The sequence below is a fragment of the Eptesicus fuscus genome, chromosome 7, assembly GCF_027574615.1.
Source record: "Eptesicus fuscus isolate TK198812 chromosome 7, DD_ASM_mEF_20220401, whole genome shotgun sequence".
NCBI classification, from domain to species: Eukaryota; Metazoa; Chordata; class Mammalia; order Chiroptera; family Vespertilionidae; genus Eptesicus; species Eptesicus fuscus.
In genome coordinates, this window is record NC_072479.1 from 48,375,989 (window position 1) to 48,400,163 (window position 24,175).

The 24,175-nt window shown below is 46.9% G+C and overlaps 1 protein-coding gene across 1 annotated transcript in view; it reads left to right on the plus strand.

Moving 5' to 3' along the window:
• The window catches only part of PPM1H (protein phosphatase, Mg2+/Mn2+ dependent 1H), a 240,002-nt gene that overhangs the window by 101,985 nt on the left and 113,842 nt on the right, over positions 1-24,175 (plus strand). The window contains exons 3-4 of the mRNA XM_054718908.1: positions 12,727-13,068; positions 23,390-23,502. Coding sequence (XP_054574883.1) covers positions 12,727-13,068; positions 23,390-23,502 — 455 coding nt within the window. The remainder of the gene's footprint in view (positions 1-12,726; positions 13,069-23,389; positions 23,503-24,175) is intronic.

A 24,175-nucleotide genomic window follows, 5' to 3' on the forward strand; every position in this document is an offset into this window, starting at 1 on the left:
TCCTAAGAAGGAAGCAGCATTCTCACTTCAGTAGGTGACATTAAGGGTTCTTCCCACTGGGGAGCAAAATGTTTGAATCGTTTAGTAAAAAAGAGAGGTATGGTTAAAAATAAAGAAGCAAGCTGTGCAGTATGGGCATGATTCTAAGCAAATAGCAGCAGAGCATGGGTCCTAGGAAGGACTTTATGAAGTTGCTCAAATTTTTCCTCCTGTGAGCTCTGTCATCAGCTTATTTATCGCCCCCTGCTGGTGTTACTGTGCAGATCAGATGGTTGAGAGCACTGTGGATGAAATGCTTAAAGCAGTTACTGTAGATTCTGAGTTACCCTTTGCACAGTGATACCTTGAAAACTGGCCAGAAACTTTATGGAAATCAAGCCATATGGTAGTGGTTTATAGCGGGGAATCAGAATACCAGGTCAAGTCTGTGCTTCCCCAGTGGGAAAAGGGAACAATGGGAAAGAAGTACATAATTCCTTTTACCTGCAGTGAGAAAGGGAGGTGAGTGCATCCCACGCTCAGACTCAGCCTTTTGGGAAATCAGCCATGGGATTTCACTCGGAGTGGATGTCTGCCTTTGTGATAGTCCTTTCACGCTGTTGATAGAGAGGGCCCCTCCTCAGGTGATCTTCATACCGGGCGGGTTGGGGTAAGGAAGGGAAGAAGAATGTCAAAGGAGCTGAGTACTTGTGTCTTCAGGGCAGGCGGCCAGGAGGACACCACTCTTTCTCATAAGACAACTATTTCTGAAGCAGCCATCTCCAAACCATCACTTGAAGACTGTGTTTTTGAATAGGTACCCCCAATGTATTTTTTCATTTGTTGATATGTAATTATACTGCTGTATATCCATATAGTACATAATTACATATTTATATGCATATTTAAAAACAAAAGGCAATGAGGATAAAAAGGCAATATTTAAAATAATAACAGCTAACAGTTATATGGTGTTTATCATATGCTAGGCATTGGCCTAAGTGTTTTTCACGCAGTGATTCATTTACTGTCTTGCTAAAAGCCAGGACTTCATGTTCCCATTAGCGAATATCTCAAGGCACAGTTCATCGTTAACAATAGCGAGTCTGACCCCATATTTCAGCTATGTCCTTGAGCATTTCAGATTCTTTTGGCTGGAATGATTATTCTGGATACTTTTGGCTAGAAGGATTATTAGTGTTAGATATGACTAGACTGGCATGACTTGGCACGTGAGTTCAGTGCCGGCTGCGGCATGTTTATTTGCTCATATTTAATATCAGCAGTTTCTTCGCAGAAAATTTTTAAAAACCTCTTTTCCAATTTGTGAGGGGTAGCTTAGTTGAAAACTTAGTAATACCATGGACAAAACCACTTAGTTGGGGGAGCAGGTACCCAGTTATGGGTCATAATATAGCAAAGCTGAGGGGTATGAGAGAGCATCCGTGTTCACGGAGAAAATTGACAAGCCTACCACTTGAGGGCGCCAGAGTCAGTCTGTATGGCAAATACTAGCAAAGCTCAATTTCTTCGGCTCTAGATGAAAACACATGAAAGAATTTCTAATTTTCCTCCTACGTGCTGACTGGCTGTTTTGAATGCCCCTCAGCCTTGCATGCATTATTGTGGCAAGGGCTCACCTGGGAGGGAGGATCCGGGAAGGGGGTTGTAAATTATTAGCGATCTGTGCAGTGAGTTAGAGAATGCAAAGTCCCCACTTCTGTACACTGGCACAGACGTGTCAGACCACATTCCTCGCTTTCGTGTCTCCTGCCTTCCGTCTCAGCTCTTCTGCCGGACTCCATAGGAAACATCTAAGTTTTGTCTAGAATCTCCCTTTCTTTGTCAGCTCGCCAGGAGAGGGGCCACCCCATTGCCTCCCAGATGGCTTATGAGGCTGTCTTCCCTGTGGGATCCTCAGAGTTGATGTGGCTCCTGCTTCAAATAGGGCTGAAGTTTAGGTTACTGATTTTTTAAAATACATATTTTTACTAGAGGCCCGGTGCATGAAATTCGTGCACAGGGGCAGCGGGGGGAGGTGTGTCCCTCAGCCCAGCCTGCACCCTCTCCAATCTGGGACCCCTCGAGGGATGTCCGACTGCCCGTTTGGGTAGGATCGGGCCTAAACGGGCAGTCGGACATCCCTCTCACAATCCAGGACTGCTGGCTCCCAACTGCTCGCCTGCCTGCCTTCCTGATTGCCCCTAACCGCTTTGCCCGCCAGCCTAATCACCCCCTATCCACTCCCCTGCCAGCCTGATTGATGCCTAACTGCTCCCCTGCCAGCCTATTTGCCCCTAACTGCCCTCCCCTGCAGGCCTGGTCACCCCTAACTGCCCTCCCCTGCAGGCCTGGTCCCCCCCCAACTGCTCTCCCCTGCAGGCCTGGGTCCCCCCCAACTGCCCTTCCCTGCGGGCCCAGTTGCCCCCAACTTCCTTCCTCTGCCAGCCTGGTCATCCCTAACTGCCCTCCCCTGCAGGCTTGATCGCCCCCAACTGCCCTCCCTTGCAGGCCTGGTCCCTCCCAACTGCCTTCTCCTGCTGGCCTGATTGCCCACAACTACCCTCTCTTGCAGGCCTGGTCCTTCCCAACTGCCCTCTCATGCTGGCCATCTTGTGTCCACATTGGGGCAGCCATCTTTGACCACATGGGGCAGTCATCTTGTGTGTTGGAATGATGGTCAATTTGCATATCACTCTTTTACTAGATAGGATAGAGGCCTGGTGCACAGATGGGGGCTGGCTGGTTTGCCCTGAAGGGTGCCCAGATCAGGGTGGGGGTTCCCTTGGGGTGTGGGGCAGCCTGGGCGAGGGGCCTGTGGTGGTTTGCAGGCCAGCCACGCCCCCCAGCGACCCAAGCAGAGGCCCTGGTATCTGGGATTTATTTATCTTCTACAATTGAAACTTTGTAGCCTTGAGCAGAGCCAAGCCTCCTGCTTGCTCCATGGTGGCAGCCATTTCTGTTGGAATTTATTTATCTTCTATAATTGAAACTTTGTAGCCTTGAGTGGAGGCCTGGGCCCACCAGGGTGTGCAGAAAGCTTGGCTTCCTCCATTGCCAGGGAAACCCAAGCCTCCTGCTCGCTCCGTGGTCACAGCCATCTTGGTTGGGTTAATTTGCATACTTGCTCCTGATTGGCTGGTGGGCATGGCTTGTGGGTGTAGTGGAGTGATGGTTAATTTGCATATTACTCTTTTATTAGATAGGATAGATTTCAGAGAGGAAAGGATAGAGAAATAGAAACATCGATGATGAGAGAGAATCACTGATGGGCCGCCTCTTACACACCCCCTACTAGGGAATAAGCCTGCAAGCTCGGCATGTGGCCTGGCCAGGAATCCAACCTTGACCTCCTGGTTCATAGGTTGATGCTCAACCACTGAGCCACACTGGCTGGGCTAGGCTACTGTTTTTTTACATACTTGATTAGCTGTGCTGTAATTTCACCTGAGCCAAAATGGATACACACTGCTTGTAGCAGGACTTATCGCCCTCTCGGTTCAGTGGATAAATTTCTGTTTGGAGCAGTTTTATATTTATTGAAATACTCAAGAAGCTCTTCCCCAGTTATAACTCATTAATTCAAGTTCTGGCATTATAGGTAATCATGAAAATAGGATAAAAGACAATATGCAACATTATTGAAAAGCAGTTTGTAGAACTTGAGAAAGGAGAATGTGACATTGAGCCTACTGTAGAGAAATCCTAAAAGAGAAACTGTGAACTTTCAATTCTCAATTTGTCACCTTCTGGAATTTTTCTTTATTTGGCTGCAGGTGTATTCCTGAAAGGAGGTGGGAATGCGTGTATGTATTGTAAATTACGAACAAGACTATATTGTTTATAAGTGAAATAATTTACCATGCGACTGGGGGAACTGCTTCAAAGTCATTCTTTTGTGAGGCATAAGTGATGGCTGTCAAATTTAATTATGTGGTAAGTCAGGAAAGGGCTCAATCATGCTTTTCTCAAAGTAGAGTGCACCTTTCATTCATGCTGTCTGAAGCAAAAACAAGGTAAATCATTGTTAAAATAATATTAGTAATTTTAAAATTTGTTGTGTTAAGAGTATGTGACTCTGAATTTAAAGGGCTGATTTTTCAGGTGTAGAACTTTGCATCCTGGGCCATTGACCCAGGGACATTTTCTGATTGTACCAGAGATTAATCCGGGGCCACTGCGAAGAAGTTTAAGCAATTAGTTCATGGCCCAGGACATGTATGCAGTTACTAGTAAGCAACCAAGTAAATTAGCACAGAGGTCCTAAAGGCTGCAGAGTCGCAGAAACCAGGGAGATTAATTCCACAAAGTTGTGTGTATTGGGAAATTGGAAAGATCCCTTAACTTGGAATCTGAAGGACTGGGTTCTAATCTTGATATCACCACGTACCAGAGAGTTACTTAACTGCCTGTGCCCTCGTTAAACCATTGGTAAAATGGAATAATGACGCCATTTTATGGTGGTGTGGTGAGGATTAAACACAGCAGGTACTCAGTAGATGTACTTTGAACTTAGATTTTTCCGTCGGAAAGAATTTAAGGAGAATGGAAGTGACAGGGGCTACACAGGGAGGGGAAGGTGAGTGTCCCGTTGGACAGAGTTAAAAGTAAGGAGCTAACGTGCGCGTCTTGGCATCCCAGGGTCAGGGTGTCCTTAAGCCCCTTGCCTGCCCATGCTCCCCCACCCAGGCCATTTGATAGCGAGTTTAAGGAATTACTATTGCTTCTGGCCTTTTTTGTTTCTCTTCTATGCTGGACATAGTGCTATACATTTTATTTATTGTTTAAAAAATTATTATACAGTATGTTTCTTTTGGTGCATAGTTTATGAATTTTAACATATATGTAGATTCATGTAATCACTACCAGGATACAGCAGTTCTAGCATTACAATTGCTCCCTCGTGTTTTCCCGTTATGGTCACACCCCTACCTCCCCAACCCATGGTTGTCTGCACATTTAATACACATCTTCCACTCCTGTGGCACCATGCACTTCTCCTTCCTCACACACTTGTAGTTACCTAGAGTGTTAGCTTCTAGAGCTTGGGAACCATGATGTTCTCCTTCCTGCTATAACCCCAGTGTACAGCCAGAGCCTGGCACATAGGAGAAGGGACTCTGAGACAGGTCTTAAATGAGTGAATCCTTACAGTCTACTAGGTGTACCGGTTAATAATGTGGATTTTGTAATCAAAGAAAATATGATAATTTCAAGAGAAACATCAAAAGTGCTTTATTCAAAGTAATGTCCATCGCTAGCTACACATTTCCCCCATCTTTCAGGTAATTTGTGGATACCATCCCAATAGAACTTTTCTTGTTTTGTGGCAAACCATTCAGAGAGCCAGTTTTCCACTTCTTCCTACGTTTTGAAATGCTGCTCAGAAAGTGCGTGTGCCATCGATTGGAACACGTGGTAATCTGAAGGAGCAAGGTCTGGTGAATGTAGCAAGTGGGTTAATACTTCCCAAGCAAGATCTTTTAAGGTGTCTTTAACTGGTTTTAAAGTGTGTGATGGTGCGTCATCATGAAGCAAAATTACTTTGCCGTGTCTTCTGGAACATTCTGGTGGTTTCACGATCAAAGCATGGTTCAAATTGATTTTTTGTTGTCAGTAGCGATCAGTATTAATGATTTCACCTGGTTTTAGAAGCTCATAATACACCACACCTTCCTGATCCCACCAAATGCAGAGCATTGTCTTCTTTCTGAAGCGATTTGGCCTTGCAGTAGATGTTGATGGTTGACCTGGATCAACCCATGATTTCGTGCATTTGGGATTCTCAAAATAAATCCACTTTTCATTGCCAGTCACAATTCGATGCAAAAAAGACTTTCTTTTGTGCCGTTGAAGCAACACTTTACTGATGACTTTTCGGTTTTCCGTTTGTCTTTCATTCAGTTGATGTGGCACCCATTTTCCTTCTTTTAAAATCTTTCCCATTGCTTGTAAGTGATCGGAAATTGTTTGCTGAGCAACGTTTAATCTTTCTGCAAGTTGTTTTTCAGTTTGACACACATCTTCATCCAATAATGCTTGTAATTGTTGGTCTTCAAACTTTTTCGGTTGACCTGGACGTCTTTGTCTTTCACATAGAAATCATCACTTTTAAAGCTTTAAACCAGCGTTCACAAGTATCTTGAAATGGAGCATGTTCACCTTAAGCTTCCCGAAGTATTCAGCAGCACTTTTCTTCAAAATAAAGTAATGAATTAAAACTTCCCACAAATGCTCTTTTTTTGGCACGAAATTCGACATTTTTAAGTGTAAATATATCTATGATGTTAACACCGTCAGCAAATTTGACATATGAAGTTTTGAAGCTTGCTGTCAATACAACAAAATAGCATACATATCAAATCGCATATATATCAACATATGTGTGACTCCATCTATTGAAAAAAATCCTCATTATTAACTGGTACGCCTGGTATATCCTAGTTTCATCTTGTTCTTTAAATAAGGAAGCAGTCGGGAGCAGGTAAGGAACTTGCCTAAGATCACGTCGTAGTAAATTCCAGAGCTCAGGTGTCTTGCTGTGCAGCCTGTGCTTTTCTGTGCTGACGCATCAGGACAGAGGGGGTCTGTGTGTGTGGAGTCACTTGAAGGTCCATACGTACGTTACCCAACTTTTAAAATAACCCTGGTGTGTCCGTGTGTTGACACCACATATACTCCTCTTTTCATCTGCATTGCCTATTAGTTCCCCTTTTCCAGAATATTCTTTCTTTCTGTCATTGCCCAAGCAGGTGACCAATCACGTACAATATGACGAATTCTGCAATAGGGTGGGTTCAGGGTGCAGTGAGAGTTTGGAGATGATATTTAAGCCGAATACTAAGCCGGCGGGGGGGCGGGGGGTGGAGGTCGGGGAGGATCGAGCAGAGGGGGTGAGGTTAGCAGTGGTTGTGATGAGCTGCAAGTGTGGATGGGATTTGGAGTCAGAATAAGAGAGTGGGTCAGAGGTTGCACACTGGGGCTTGTAGACTGGAGCCAGCTGCTGAGCAGGTTGTTAGACTGGTCAAAGAAATATGTTCAGATTTTGTGTTTTAGGAAAAATTACCCAGGTTCCAATTCAGGTTGCAGAGAGGAGAAGTAGATTTGAGTGCCAGTGTGCATTAGGGCAAGCTTTTCGCCAGGGGCCGGAGGAGGGTGGGGTAGGGTATTTAGCTTCACAGGGGTTGATGGTGTAGGGCAGGGACTCTGACCCCAGCCGCATCACTCAGGTGGTGACCTCGAGCAGGTGCACTCTGTCCCTCATTTTCTCCTCTATAGAATGGGGAGAGTGACCATTCCTATAGAGTGGTTATTCATAGGTTTGGAGTAAGGCTTATGGAGCTAACGTGTGTGAAGCATCTAGAATATTGCCTACGCTGTAAGGCTTGGTGAGTGATGGGAAGGTGCCTAGACCCGTCGCCGGAGTCTCTGTGAGTCTGTGGTCTCTTCCACTTTAACGGCTGGCCTGGAGTCGAAGCATGTGGTGAGAGCCCACTTTCCCACAATAGTGCATCACTTTAAGTTCCTTGCCCTAAGAGGACACTGAACATTTTAAAATCTCTTAATGGGCTTGGTTTTATCTAGTTCAAGGGCTTTGAAATGTTTTTTAGACAGTTGTATCTTTTTGTCCAAAATCTTTCACAAAACCCTGGTGTTTTTTCTCTTTTTTTAAAGTATGTTTTTATTGATTTTTAGAGAGAGAGAGAGAGGAAGGAAGAGGGATAGAGAGACAGAAACATCGATGAGAGAGGATCATCATCGATCAGCTGCCTCCTGCATGCTCCCTACTGGGGATCGAGCTCGCAACCCCAGCATATGCCCTGCCCCGGAATCAAACCAACGACCTTTTGGTTTCTGGGTCAACGCTCTACCGATGAGCCATACCAGCCGGGCAAAACCCTGGTGTTTATAACTGATAAAACTGCACTGCTCTGGTTGAAATTGTCAAAGGAACTCATCACTTAAGCAACCACCTCACTCCCTCTTTCCTAAGGCACCACATCAGAACCAGGAAGACAGTTTGGACACCACTCGTCTGGTCAGTTCAGGGGAATGGAAGGGACTCTCTGAGTTCACACAGTGAACCCAGGGCAGACTTGGGGCTAGAAAGTGAGTCTCCTGACTGCTTAGCAGCCCCCTTTCCATGAGACAAGGGGTCCTCAACTTTGGCTGCTCGTTACAATCCCCAGGTGTGTGTTTGGGGGGGAGGGCCTTCAAAAAGGATCACGGGTGGGACCCCACCTTTAGAGATACTTCACTGGTCTGTGCTTAGTCCCCACATCAGTGTTAGATTACGCAGTACGAAACAAACGTCCTTGTGGAAAAACTGCCTTACAAGTTTTAGCTGTGAAAATTATTAATTGCATTTTTAAAACGAGCTGTACCAGCGTGTACTAGCATAGCACTGCTGTGCCGGGGAGTTCTCACAAGGACAGTGTTGACCCCCTCGGCCCTACTCAGAAGTCCCCCAACCAGGTGTCCTCTGCACGGAAAGCCCCCAGATGTGCTGTCACCTGGTTGCTGTGGTTACTGCAAAGCACTCGGCCTTGTTGAAGGAAAGGCTTGGAATACTTGTCAGAAGAATTTCAGAGCTGCTTTTGCAAAATGCGGTAGCGATCCATTGCAGTGTAGCCTATTTTTTCATGGGGTCTGGTCTGCTTTGGTTTAAATCAAGGCTTCAGAAACACGATGACGGTGGTGTAACTGCACCTGGACCCTGGGGCAGCCGCCCTCTCCACCCCTCGCCTGCGGCAGCCTCCTCAGACACATCAGGCATGTTCGCTGGGTTTTCACTGGAATCGGGCGCAGGAGGACTGTGTGCGGGTTTTACTCCGGTGGCCTCGAGTCTGAGCAAGATTTTCCCTTCCTTTTGCCACTTTTCCCAGGTTGTGAGGATGTAATGTGGCAGCATGTACTTTACTAATGCGGCAAATGACAAGAGCCAGAGGTGGCTTTTTACTAGCTGCTGCCACCATTGCAGGTAGCGGTGAGCATCAACAGTCAGTCAAGACGTGTGGAATGACAGGACATGTGGAATGACAATGCCTTATTTCTCTTGGCAACTGAGTTATAGGTATTGCCTTGCAGTCATAATAGGAGGAAATGCCAAGTTTCAGAAGTTCTTGAAAAGAGAGATTCACGGACTCTGAATTCCATCCCAGGATGCCCGGGGTTCCGTTTTATTCTGCCTGTTGGATTACTTCTCATTCTTTCTGTGCTTGTGCCTTACTCATCTTGCATGCTTCCCTCCGCCCCTCGTGCCACAGCTCCCAGGATGCTGTGTAAACATGCGCGTCCGCTCTTCTCCATGTCCCCAGCTCTCGCTACAGAATCTAACAGCGGCCTGTCAACATGTCCTGCAGCCCGCGTGACAGGACGCCCCGAGGTGGGCTGTCCAGGGCAGTGTGGCCTCCCGCGCCAGGCATCCCCGGCCAGGCTCCTGCCTCCTGCCCCACCACAGAGTTACAGCTTTCAGCCCTTTTTACGGGAGGGTTACTCCACCTTCAGGTGTTGCTTCTGTGACCCAAGCAGGAAGAAAAAAAGGCAAAACCCCGTACCAGTTGAGTTGTCCTTTTTATCAGGAAAACAGTAGCTTTTCTGGAAGTTGTACCCAGGAGACTTCCCCTTGCAGCTCCCTGGAGTGCACAGGGTCACATGACCACACAGCTGCAAGGGAGTCTGGGGAAGTATTTTAGTGGCTGCATTGCTGCCCCAAACGGAATCAGTGGTGAGACAGAAGGGGGAGTGGATTCCGGGTAAGCATCTGCCAGAGTGGGCCACATCATCTAAGCCTCCCAGGACTTGCCTCTCCTGGGCCACCATATCACCCAAAGTCTACTTATTTGGGCTTCAAGGCCCAACTTCTTCCTCCACACCCGCAGCCCACACTGATCGATACTTCTTACATACAGGACTTTCAGAGTGAGTAGAAGCATTGGAATCTTCTAGGTCAGTGGTCGGCAAACTCTTAGTCAACAGAGCCAAATATCAACAGTACAACGATTGAAATTTCTTTTGAGAGCCACATTTTTTAAACTTAAACTTCTTCTAACACCACTTCTTCAAAATAAACTCACCCAGGCCGTGGTATTTTGTGGAAGAGCCACACTCAAGGGGCCAAAGAGCCACATGTGGCTCGTGAGCCGCAGTTTGCCGACCACGGCTGTAGGGTAACCCCTCCCTTTGCTGAAGAACTGAAAAGCCCGGAAAATGACTCACCCATGATCCCATTGTAATGTAATGATAGCAGCCACACACAAGAGTGTATGCTGTGTTGCTTAACTGGTCACTTAACATAAATTGCCATTTAACCCTCCCAGATACCCCCGCCCCATAAGACAGCTATCACCTGCATTTTACTTACTAGGAAAACATGCACAGAGATGGTAAACAGGGACGGCCCGCCCTGGAGGGAGCCGCTGGGCTAGTGCCCGCACTGCCTCCCTAACCTTGCTCTGCCTCCCACGTGGGGATTGGTGTCAGGGATGCCCGTAGAACCCACTTTTCTAATCCTCAGTCATTGCTCTTTCCACTTAATTTTTCCCTGAGTGACAGGGCTTACTCCTCTGTTTTATGTTACTTTAGTTGTTCATAAGTGTTTCTCACTGCCTGAATGAGGTTAAACGTCTTCTTAGGATGGCATCCTTATTTTCACTCTCCTAGCGTCATCTGAGTGATCCTTTAAAAACATAAATCAACGTTGCCATTCCCATCTCAACCAATGGCTTTTGTTACTCTTAGGCTAAAGGCAAAATCTTCGTGTCCTGGCAGGACTGAGTGGTCTAGCTGCTCCCTCCTTCTCAAGTCTGACCTCACCCCCCTCCTTTCCTGCCTCACCCCCCTCCTTTCCTGCCTCACTGCCTTATTCAGCCACGTGGCCATGGTTCAGTCTCCGCTTGCTCTTTTTTTTAATATGTTTTATTGATCTTTTACAGAGAGGAAGGGAGAGGGATAGAAAGTCAGAAACATCGATGAGAGAGAAACATCCATCAGCTGCCTCCTGCACACCCCCTATTGGGGATGTGCCCACAACCAAGGTACATGCCCTTGACCGGTAAATCGAACCTGGGACCTTCAGTCTGCAGGCTGACACTCTATCCACTGAGCCAAAACGCTTGCTCTTTAGGTACCTGTCCACCCGCTCGTGCTACTGCCTGGCATCCTCTCCCCTCCTTTCCTTATCTTGTTTCCTTCCAAGCAGCCCTCAGCCTGGTCCTCATGTCACAGGAAGCCGCCTCCGCCGGGCCCCTCTGCAGGCTGGCCTCCCAGCACCGAGGACCCCTCTTGTGGCCCTCACCACAATTACGGTCTGATGTTTACTTGTGTGATTATTTGATCGGTGTCTCTCTTTCCCACTGGATTAGTATTAGACCATGTCTGATATCTCTTTTATCCAGTCGTTTATCCCCACTGCTTACTTTTTTGTGCCTGTCACACAGAGAATGCTCAGTAAATATTTGTGACTAAAAAACAAACAAACAAACCCAACCAGTTCATCTCTTAGCACCTAGCACAGAATTGAGTGGAAAAGTTTTAAAGGGTGCAAATAGCATAATGGCATAGGTCCCCATAAGATAGACCGGCAATGGTAGGAGAGATGCTCTTTAAGGGGACAGACTTGCAATGAGATATAATAGACAATATAGTGAATATAGAAGCAATATTGTGTTGTAATAATTATACTTGCAAGAGATTATATCTTAATTATTCTAACCACCCAAAAAAGAATTACATGACATGCTAACTATTGCTATAATGGTAATCATAGTACAGTATATAAATGTATTAAGTTAACATATTGTACACCTTAAATTTACACACTAGTGTATGTCAAATATAGTTCAATTAAAAAAATAAGATGGACCAAAAGAAAGTTTTATTTAATGGCTTCAGCTAAAAAAGAACCCAGGATTTACTGTTGCCGGATAATAAGCCCAGCAGTCAGAAGTGGATGTCATATGCACCGTACCTGTGTTATCTCAGTATTTAATAGATCTTAATTGAGCTCCTTTTTTCCCCCATAGCTAAGATCTTAGGCATGTGTGATTCAAACATGCTTTTTTAAAACCGTTCATTTTGAAATTGTCTAGCAATCACCTGACAGGTACTAAATCCATGGAAGGTGTGGGGCTGCGGGCTGCTCCTGGCTGTGTGAGCAGCATTAGGGCCGGAAGAGGAAACACGCTGAGTGACAGCTGGAAGACTGGGGGAGGTAGGAGGCAGGGCAGGAGATGTGAATTGTGAAGCCTGGACTGGACTGGGCGTCTAAGGGAAGACTGTGTTCCAAAAATTCAGGATGTAGACCAAAGAGGAGGGGGCAGTTCTCAGAGAATATAAAGGCCTAAAGAGGGAAAATGAGTCCATTTATTTCCCCTTGAAGAACCTGCCAAAAAGGGCCGATTCGAGGTTAAAGCTGGACCTCTAAACACGTGTCTGTCTGTGTGGGATTTCACCCCAAACAACTACACATCTCCTGAAGTAGATCTCGGCCCCGGGACCCAAATGAGCGCGTGATCAGTTGGGTCCCTTCCGCCCGGTGGAGAGGCAGGGAGCTTCATCCCGAGGGTGGGGGAGCCAGCAGTGACAAACCTGGGGGCCCTTCCCTGAGCATCTTTGCCGTGTTTTGCCCCCATGGGTGCAGACCCCAGCCCTCCGGGCGGATGCGCTGAGCCCGGTGGGCCCGGCCACGTGGGCGTCTCGGGACAGGGGCCTCGCTGTTCTCACGCCTCCCTGTCCCCCTCCCGGCAGGAATCGGAAGGCGTGTGCTGCCACTACTGGTCGCTGTTTGACGGCCACGCGGGGTCCGGCGCGGCGGTGGTGGCGTCCCGCCTGCTGCAGCACCACGTGGCCGAGCAGCTGCGGGAGCTGGTGGACATCCTGCGGAACTCGGCCGTCCTGCCGCCCGCCTGCCTGGGCGAGGAGCCCGAGGGCGCGCCCACCGGCCGCGCGCTCACCCGCGCCGCCTCGCTCCGCGGAGGCGTGGGGGCACCCGGCTCCCCCGGCACCCCGCCCACGCGCTTCTTCACTGAGAAGAAGATTCCCCACGAGTGTCTGGTCATCGGGGCCCTGGAGAGCGCGTTCAAGGAAATGGTAGGTATGGCGCAAGGGGCCGTGGCAACGGGGGCCGGGAAGGTCACTGATGCCAAACTCTTGCTTCTTCTTATTTTTTCTTATTATATTGTTACTAGAGGCCCGGTGCACAAAATTCATGCACGGAGGGGGGGGGGCCCTCAGCCCAGCCTGCACCCTCTCCAATTTGGGATCCCTCTCACAATCCAGGACTGCTGGCTCCCAACTGCTCGCCTGCCTGCCTTCCTGATCGCCCCTAACCGCTTCTGCCTGCCAGCCTGATCACCCCCTAACCACTCCCCTGCCAGCCTGATTGATGCCTAACTGCTCCCCTGCCAGACTGTTTGCCCCCAACTTTCCTCCTCTGCTGGCCTGGTCACTCCTAACTGCCCTTCCCTGCAGGGTTGATCGCCTCCAACTGCCCTCCCTTGCAGGCCTGGTCCCCCGCAACTGCTCTCCCCTCCTGGCCTGATCGCCCACAACTGCCCTCCTTTGCAGGCCTGGTGCCTCACAACTGCCTTACCCTGCTGGCCTGATCACCCACAGCTGCCCTCCCTTGCAGGCCTGGTCCCTCCCAACTGCCCTCCCCTGCTGGCCATCTTGTGGTGGCCATCTTGTGTCCACATGGGGGCAGGATCTTTGTCCACATGGGGGCAGCCACATTGTGTGTTGGAGTGATGATCAATCTGCATATTACTCTTTTATTAGATAGGATTGATTTCAGAGAGGAAGGGAGAGGGAGTGAGAGTAGAAACATCAATGATGAGAAAGAACCATCCATCTGCTGCCTCCTGCACACCCCCTACTGGGGATGGAGCCCGCAACCCAAGCAGGTGCCCTGACCAGGAATCAAAGCGTGTCCTACTGGTTCCTAGGACAAGGCTAAGCCACACCGGCTGGGCTTAAACTCTTGCTTCTTAAAGATTACCGGATAGGGCATGTCCACTTGTTGCTGGTTCCACAGTGACATCTCCCTTTTATAATAGGGTTTCCATTCTCAGTAGAAGTTGGCAGCAAGATAGAGTTGCTGGCAGCGCGTGCTGGCCAACATGAAAGAGAAGATGAAAGCGAGTGATGGTGCATGAGGCAATAGGCTTATTAAATAAATGTATGCATTATTGCTTCTCTCGGGCAGGCTCATATTGGTGCCAGCTGGTACACTTCCACTTAATTGAAATGAGCGTGGTCGCCATCTGTTACATACATGTGCCTGGGGTCCAGGTGTTTGGGGAAACAGAGCTTTTAGTCAAGTGCTCAGAGTGACCCCCTTTTCACAGATGTGGTCTGAGAACAGCTATTTTACGTGATGCGTGGCGATGTGGTGCTCACTGCTTCACAAAAGCACGGGCCAATGTCCAAGAACCATTTGTTCTGCTTGGGAACATGGGTTTGTTTGTACGTTGAAGTTTGAATGTGTCGGATCATCAGAGTCAGCCTCCTTCCCCGTCAGCCTCCCTCCTAGAACACACTCAGGGAGAGAGTGCAGCTGCTCCCAGGCACGTAGAAGGGGGCCCCGCTCCGTTGGGCACCCCCTTCCCTCTCTGAGATCCGTTTCTATGGAGGCAGTGATTTGGGTTTCAAAGATTTCCTCTCCTGAGCTAGCAGCCACCTGCATGCAGACAGAGGAAGGGATACGTAGGGATAGTCTAAGGACTTGAATAAGGTGAGTGTGTGGCCATGTTCTGAAAGCCTAGGATTAAAAATGATGACAAACTGTTAAGTGAAGTGAGAGCAGCTAGAGACGTACCCGCTCGCCCCCCCCGCCCCCCCAGAATTGCAGGTACACACCATGCACATTCCAGGATCTCCTGACATTGGGTTGTGTGCGAATGGCAGCAGAAAAGCAAATAATATTACACAGCATCAGTCGATTTATTTATAAGGCAAAAATAGTTCATATATTTGCACCTCAGCCTTACACCCTTTCCTCACTCTAACTCATCCCTCCTTTGGTCCCAGCGTCTCTCTCCTGTCACAGATAGTACTTACCCTTCGAGGAGCTGGTGGTTTAAAGTGCACCTCCGTCTCCGGAGTGTCTGGTGGTCTTCATTTCCAAGAAAAATACTGGGAGGCTGGAAAAGATTCCTTAGGGGGAAAGGAATCATGGGAGTAAAATCAACTCCTAGTGGGGCTGGGTATCATATCAGCTCACTCTCTGGCTGTCATGGAACTCGGATGTGAAGGAGGGTTCTAGACCCAGGGTCCTGAATGCTAATATGTAATTGAGGTAGGAATTGACAGTGGGCTTATAGCCCTCATGGGAGAAAAGTGAAAAACAAAAGAAACTTTGGGTTTTTCAGTCATTGCTAGTGCCGTGACAGCTTTTCCTGTTACTGGGAACTGCTGTAGTCTCAGTTTTATCCACCAGAGGCCAGTGTCACCTGGAGCCAGATCTCCACAGGGTCTCGGGCCTCTTCTGGCCATTGATGGCTCCGGGTTACTAGCAGCAGCTCTACTTGAAATGAAAGTCCCATTCGGAAAAATACTTAGTAAGGAGCCTCGTTCTTGTCATTTATTTTTATTTTTCCCCCCGCTTTTAACTAGCCAGTTCATGACCTGACATTTTTCTTGGAAACTTAATTGTTACATTTTCCTGTGGAATTCAATCAATCCAATAAATTCAGGGGTGGGCAAATGTAGGTTGACAGTTGTGAATATGCAAAACAGAATTTATTCTTGTATTGTTATGAATTATTGCATTATTTTCCACATGAACAGCTGTAAACCTACTTTTGCCCACCCCTGTATTTGTTCAGAACTGACTGTATGCCAGGCCTAATTGAGAGAAGAGCATTGAATCAGGCAAAGCCGGGTATTAAACAAGTAAGATGTAATTGGGAAGGACCTTGAGAGGAGAAGTGTTGGTGACGTAGGAGTCTGATAAAGAAGCAAGCTCGGGGTTTTCTGGAGAAGTGAGGGGTAGGGGGTGGGATGTGGGGGCAGGGAGGAGTGAAGCAGACAAAACCGGGGAGGCTGAGGGTGTTCTGGGCAGAGGAAACCGTTTGCGTGAAGAACATCAGAGAGAGGACCCAGACGAGCCGCAGGCAACAAGCCGACGTCCACCATGGTTAGAAGGTAGATTTCAAAGGTGGGAATGATATAAAGTGAACCGGAGAGGCAGTCTAGAACCCACCTACGGAGGACCTGGTGTGCCATGTTATGAATTTTCGGCTTTAAAACTCTCCCTTATTCTCCAATCCATCCCACCCCTCGGCTTCCTCTTCACACTTGAATTTTTCCCAGTTTGTTCTTTTTGGCCCCCAACTGCCAGAGACCCCCCCCCCCCCCCCCCCGGACTGTGCAGCCTGTATGGCCTTATCAAGGGAGATGCTCATTATTCTTTGGTTTCATGGTGCTTGGTGGGGTGGCCCAGCTTCCGGCCCTCAGTCATCCTTCATACTGTCCCCTTTTACTCTCAGTGTTCCTGTCTGGATGATGCTTATGTTTGTACTAATTAAAGAGACATGTTCTTATTTTTCCTTTGCTTCGTCAGGGACTTCAGAAAAAATGCCTCCATTGTTATAGAAACAGTATATGACTTGGCCATTACATTGCTTGGGAAATTACGCAGTGTATTCTCGGTTTAATGGCCTGGAAGGCCATCGCCAACTCTTTCCTGTCCCTCTCAGTACTGGGTCTTTGAGAGTCATTGTTTCAAGGTAAACTTTGGTCTTTAGAAATGTTATCGCCTTGGCCTGATCTTGGACGTTCCTCTGCAGGCCTTTCAAGGCCTTTCAAGGCCTTTGGGAGGAGGGCAGGTTTGTAATTTCCCAGCCGCTCCTACCTTCTTTCCTCACAATAGCCAGCCGCTCTCTAGCTTTCCTCTTTCTGGGTGTTCTTTAGGTCTTGCAGGAAATCTCAGTATTAAATAAGATCCAGTCATTTCAGCTTTCTCTCTTACTTTTAATAACTAAAACTTTCCCAAGCTCAGCGCCTAAAGCCTCAAATTTGCCTCACTGATGACATTTCTGTAGCCTCTCTCTCTCTCTCTCTCTCTCTCTCTTTCTCTCACACACTCTCTCTCTCTCTCTCTCTCTCCCCCTCTCTCTCTCTCTCTCTCTCTCTCTCTCACACACACACACACACACACACACACACATACCTTTCTCAGTCACTAGTATAGATTGAGCTAATATTTTATAACCTCATTCTTCTAGACACCATGAGGGTCTATAAGTAAAAGAATAGATTTTATATTTAGGGGCATTTGTGGTCGCACATTATAGGAATATAGATATAAATATACAATATCTCACTTATTTTGATGTTCTAAGTAACCTTATGGAGGGTGGTGCATGTTACTATCTGTCTGAGAGGGACAATCGGTTAAAAAGATTCAGAAACATCAAGCCAACATAAATAGTACTTATTTCTACAAAAAAGTAGGTATTCGTCGAAAATAGAGACTAACAGACGAGGGGGGAAATTCTTTGAACAGTTTCATCAAATATCGGAGGCTTCTTTGAGGCCACTGCTTTCCTCCTCTGTCCCCAGGTTGCCTGGCGCCCTGCGTGGCTTGGGGCGAAGGTGACTGACCACCGGCCTCTACTGCTTACCGTGCGGGCTGGCAGAGGCAGGTGGGGCTGGGGCCCCTTATTGTGTCTCACCTTGGGTCTCCCTTCCTAGGGAGAAGGATTCATAGCCAGTCCTTCCTGTGACCACCATGGCTTCCTAAAGGACCGGGATTTCAGAACTTTTTGGCTTACGTCAGTCCTGCTTCCCAGCAATGCTCTGGAACAGTGCCAACGTTAGCAGCTAAGTTTTGTCACCGATTGTGTATAGGTTGTTATTTGGCCCAAGATGATAGATGTGAATAAAACAAATGACTATAGTAGCCTCCCTACTTCCCCACCTACAAAGACAGGGGTGAATAGCCAGCATTTCAGATTCTCGAAGGAAGTCGCTTTCGTTGTTGGTATAATTGCGACACCCCAAATGGCAAGCTGAGGTTTCCGAGTTCTTGGCCTACAAAGTTTGAAGAATAAAAACGCGTGGACTAAAAGATTTTATGCAAAAGCGTGGAAATTTATTGCAAGTGTATACAGACGCCCACGTGGGGAGGAGGCCCCCAAAGGGGAACCAGTGAAGTGTCTTTGTCTAAGGGTTTATAAATGCTGGCAGCTTCTTTGTTTATACATGCTACTTTCTAATTGGACCCGTCCTCATTTTATGTCCCCCCGTATATTTTCCTAATTGGCCCCTAGGCAGGAGAATCTTTAAAAACCTGTCTTATTTCCTTTTCAGGACAGGTATAGATTCCTCACCACAGTGAAGAATGTTCTAGAATATGGTTGTTATGAAGGAGAAAAATGGAAGTATTTTAACTTGTAAAGCTATCTATTAGTGAGTAAAGGAATGGAAATACCACTCAGCTCGGCTTTGTTGGTAAAAAAACCATATGGTAACACAATGGTGACAAAGGAGGATGAATGCAAAGCTTTATAGTTTAGAAATTCTTGTGTTTTAAAAATTAGCATATTCATGGTTAAGCTGTGGACTTGCATGTCTGCCAGTATTTAAGCTAGAGTTTTGTTTTGTCTTTGTTTCTGGTAGATCAGCAAGTTCCTCCAAGAAGGAATGGGCATGTGATTCCAGCAAGAGCCAGCAGGTGGCAGTATTAGGCAGTAGTACTGTTTTTTTCCCTTCCCCTTTGCCTGGCTGACAGATTGGCTTGTTCCCAGAATAAACCAAAATCAGACTCAAATACTAAAACCATGCAGAATCTTATTATTTGTGACGGACACTGTTAGCAATGTGTTCAGAGCTATGTTTTAACCGAGCTAGGGGGAGCTGCCAAGTCCTATTGAAACTACCCAACCCTCGCTGCCTTGTGCTGTCTGATGCTTTCCTTTCACAACCTGAAATTGGTAGGAAACAAAGGACGATCCGGGGTTGCATCATCTCTGGGACTTTCAAACCAAATTACAACCATCCCCAGCAATGTATTTTCTGTCTTGCAGCCCTTTCCTGCCGAATTGGTCTCATGCGGCACACATCTCTTTTTCCCCCTCATTGTTCCCACTGTCTTGCAATAAAAAGAAGCAAAACCAAACCCCGAGTCTTAAAAACGGGATTCATTCTTTTGATCTAGAGATAAACCTCGGTTAACTGTAATATTTATGCAGACATGACGCAGGCTAAATCAGTCCTGCTCAGTAGAAAGGAGCCTTGAGGGGTCTACAGGGCTCTTGTTGAGCAGATAAGTCAATCACCTCGTTGATTGAATCTCGTGAGTCATTTAAGTTTATCCTTTTAGACCGTACTTGAAAAGGAATGATGATATGTGCATCTTTTTTACTAGTTTTTTCTAGACTTATGTCTTGAGGTTTGCTGATTTCCTCATTTTAGCTAAAATAGTTTAGCCAAATAGTTTTGGCTAAAATGGGGAAGTATTAAAATCGGTCCTTGTTTAGCATGAAGCAATTTTCCCCATGATTGCATTAATGTAAAAACAACCCCAAACCTGAGGGTTTTTAATAAAGAATAATAGTTATGCATATTTTTGTATGTTTTACCTAGAGTGTGAGAAATTTAAAGCAAATTGGTAAAGTTGAGAGTTTGAAGAAAATAGGTAGTTGATTTAATGGTAAATATATCTTTGTTGACTTCATTTATCAGGTTAGATCTGGTAGTAAAAGAATCATCCAGATGTTCCTTTGATGTTCCTTTCAATACCAAGATTTTGTGAAACATCTTCTAAAGAGGAGTAGGTGGTGTAGGAAGAAAATTAATGTGCTATTTTAGCTTCTAGGGAGGGGAGAGGGAAGCAGTTATTTTTAGAATATGTTCCAGTTACACCCAGCTTTAGGAGAAATAGAAGAGTGTATTTTAATGTCAGTGAATCCTTCAGGGTGACGAAGTCTATGGAAACACAGCCTTCAAATCCTTGTCACTGTGATTCCAAAGAGCAGACTTGTAGTTAGAGCGTATGTGCGTGTGTGTGTGTGTGTGTGTGTGTGCTTGCATACATATATTTTACCACACAAATAGGGGTTTGGGTGGAAAGCATGAATATATCAGCGAAGTGTCTTGGATAAAATGTAACTAGACTTTAGTCCACTATTTATGTGAAAGTGCTGCCAAATTTAGCATTCCTTATGCTGGGGGAGCTAAAGAGGGAAAATAGTTGAAACACAGGAAAAGATGAAAGAAATGATTTAAATTAGGAAAAAAAACCATTGAATCACTATTAATGTAATAGCATGGGATAACTGGGCAAGCTAACAGGAGTGTTTCCCCAAAATTAAAGGCAAATATGAACTCTGCCATAGCAGAAAGTCTTAGGGTTGCACACTCTGCCTCGGGTTTTTAAAAAGGATTACATAATTTTATAATCAGATTTTCTTGTGATGTAAACCACAATACTGCACGTACGATGCAGAATAAACTTGCCTGTCTGAGCCCCAGAGGACTCTGCCGTGGCCTCTGTGTACCAGAGCATCCCCCCCTCCACCCCGCCCCCCTCCCTCCCACCCTCTATCCCCCCAACCCCGTCTCCAGGATCACTCCCCTGATGTAAGTCTGTCAAGAACCGTTCATACCCCAGTCCATGTACAGCATGCAAGCAGGGGTGTGGCCAGGGGGGTTTTCATAAAAATTGCCTTTCATCCAGACTTGAAGTATTTACACAAATATTGATTCTGGATGTGAAAGGATGGTTTCTGAGCTAGAGCAGTTCCTTCCAATATATAAAAAGTAGTAATAATTGGATGTGGACTTCACATACCAATTTATATGATAATTTGATGAAATATCTATCATAATATCAACTTGATATTATTTATTTAAATGTGAAAAATGAATAAATCCACCCACAAACGCCTTTGTGGGCAGGATTTTGGTTCTGTTTATGCATAGTTGGGAGGTTAAACAGACAGAATTTCTGCCAGCTGGATGCTTGCTTTCTCTTCTCTCTCACTTCTGTTTGACAACCCTTCCTGGTGGCCATCCAGGCCCCTCCTTCCCTTCTCCCTCCAGCCATCCCTGTGAGGTTCCCAGAACATTCAGTCGTTCTGGTCACGGGACTTCACTAACTGAAGTGTGGGTTCCTACTTACGTACCTGAGTGAGCAGTTATTTGCATTGTACGCTTTTCATTTGTGAATCGTGAACACACTTCTCATGTTATAGCAGAGAAAAGATGGTGGGAGAGCCTTTTGAAACCCAGGCATTTTTAGTTGTATGACTCTGTTTGCCCACTTACTAGACATTCCTTCAGCTGCCTTTACCCCGGCCCAGTGTAGGTGTTGAGGGTGTAGCAGTGCTCTCAGTCACGGAGCTCCAGGCTGTGGGAAGGCTCTAGATGGCCTGCTACGCCCCTCACACACACCATCTAATTTAATCCTCACAACAGGCCTTTAAGAAAGCTGATTTATACAGTTTAAGTAAAGTCTTGGAAGGTAGTCCTCATGCTTTGACCCTTATGTAGCTTTTTTTTTTTAAAGGTCTCACATGTTTATTACTGACCCAGCCTATTAGTGCAGAAAAATGTCAACAGAGAGAAAAATTCTTTCGATAATTTCCTAATAAAAACACCCAGTTGCCCGACTGTAGTGATCTAGCTTTTCAGGGACGTGGTGAGCCGCGGGCATCCTGGGTGCAGCTGGGTGTGAGCGCCTCTCCCGGGCGACTCCTTACAGACCCAGCCTGGTTCCTCTCCAGTGTCTCCTCTTGGAGTTGTGCCTGATTGTATTACTGGTTTCCGTCCAAATCCAATGCAGAATGGGCTGGTTCTGCCTTGTTTTCTTGGCCAGGAACCTCTTGCTCCTGGAAGTCTTGTGAGAAGACAAGCGGAAGAGTCCGCCACACGTGCCCCAATGGCGGAGCCTTGCGCAGCTTTGATGCCGTTGTTCGCTTACTCCCTTGCTGGAATTTTCCTTCACCTGCTTCTGAACTGCCATATGCGCCCCCCCCCCCCAAAAAAAAACAACAAAAAAACAAAAACACACACTCTTTCCCCGCCCACTCCCCAACCCCCATACTCCCCAGCCCTCCCACTGCCTTTCCCACTTCATTCCCAATATGTTGGTTTCTCCCAGCTCCTGTCTTTGTACTTTTTTTCTCTCCTTGCTTTTTTGACCAAAACCCTGTTCCTATTCTGTAGCCTCAACTCAGGCTCTTTTTTGTCTCCAGTTTCCCATTGGTGTTTATCTAGCTTTGTATCCCCACGTCTGGCCCCTGGAGTAAAGCCATGGCTGATAAATGCTGGGGTACTGAACTCTCTCTCCCTTTGCACGAGGAGCTGGCCAAAGCCACTGAGCCACCAAGAATCACTAAAGTGCCCTGGCCCTCGGTCTGCCAGTGGCACCCTCACAGTCAGCCCGGACACCATTTCTTCCACTTCTCGATTTATCATCCAACCGCATTCTCCCTCCCTCTGCCCCACTAGCAGATTGCTACCGGGCTATTTTAGCTAGCATTCAGTTTCTTTTCCTAACTAAACTCCCATTTTCTGAAGTAACAGAACCCTTACTTCTGTCAATAGAATTTCACAAAGCTCTGTCTTGAGGATGATGCACATCTGTCAGTAGAAGTGTTGGTCTATTTTTAATTTTCTTGGGGACGCCTCCTTAGGTGGCAAGTAATAACAGAGGCATTGGAGGAAGAGAATTGAATTGGAATCCAGACTCCAGCCAGGTAAATAGGGGCAGGTTACCCCATTTCTCTGCATCTGGACAGTGAGGTTACTACTCTGGTCGTGAGGCCGAGATGAGACTATATGTAAAGTGCTTCGCGCACTAGCTGACCTTGAGGATGAACGTTGGCCGTTACTGTGCGCGTGCGTCACTGTTGTGAATCAGTGGGAAGAGGACGTCAGACCCGAGGACAGGAGCTTTTATATCTCTGATCAGTAAGACAGGAGGTTGGCTCCTGTCTGCAGGGAACAGAGGACACTGTCCTTCACGTCACCTCTCTCTCCTAGCTGTGAAAGAAACTATTGATTGGAGACTTTGGGGTTAAAATCATTGACCAGGACCAAGTACATGGCCTCGTCAGCCTTTCTATCGTCTTTTCCACATGGCAGCTCAGACAGCCCACACAAAGCCCACATTTTCCGTACGCTATGTTATTTATTTACTGCAGTTGGTTTTGTTCTTCTCATTTTTGCCTGGTTGTGTCTGTTTGCCACCCCCTGCTTCCTGCCTCTGGTCCGCAGATGGTCTGGCAGGCCACAGTCTCATGCCGCTGTCCTCTCCAGAAATGCTCGTTAGGGGACCGAAAAGCAAGTGCCGGGGATTCTCTTGTCTCTTTGAAGCACATTCAGACCCTTAGGGAGCGATGCTAGGAAAGCCTTTGATACGCGTTCCTGTGCAATCCAACACTAACTCCGTTTTCTTCCCCAGGATCTGCAGATAGAACGAGAGCGGAGTTCATATAACATATCTGGTGGCTGCACAGCCCTCATTGTCATTTGCCTCCTCGGGAAGCTGTATGTGGCCAATGCTGGGGACAGCAGGTAAGCCAACTAACCGCCTGGTTCTTACTGGTGTCTGTTGCCTTTTGGTAATTTTTATCTTTGAAAAAGAAATGATGAGAAAAGAGGTAATTCCACTTGGCATTAGGTATTGATAAAGAGCAGTCTTCTCCATCTGAATACAAATGCATGTAAGAAGAATCGTCAGGCTGGTACTGAAAGGTCAAGGCATCTTGTCCCTAGTAGCAGTTCGCGTATATACCTTAACACAAACCGGTAGTATCCACGCGGATTTTGACTTCAGAACCTGGTTTTTAATAAAAGCTTAGCAGAGGCATCATCTATGAGAGTGACGAGGAGGGAGGAAAGGAATTGAATGAAGTGGGTGTTTTGGAGGGGACACAGGAGGACTCCCCAGCTGGTTCCACTTCTGCTCAGTGACTGTCCCCTCCCAGAAGCCCAGCAGTTTTTCCTTTTATGCACATGCCCTTAGCGGCTGCCTTCTCCTCTCTTCCAGGTTCTACTGAAAGTCCAGGGGTTATGGTTAACGATTATCTATCCAGCATTATGAGGAGTAAGATCAACTTGTGTTTCACTTTTATTTTAAACTAGAGGCCTGGTGCACGGATTCGTGCACCGGTGGGGGTCCCTCGGCTTGGCCTGCAGACATCCCCAGAGGGGTCTCAGATTGCGAGAGGGCACAGGCCAGGCCGAG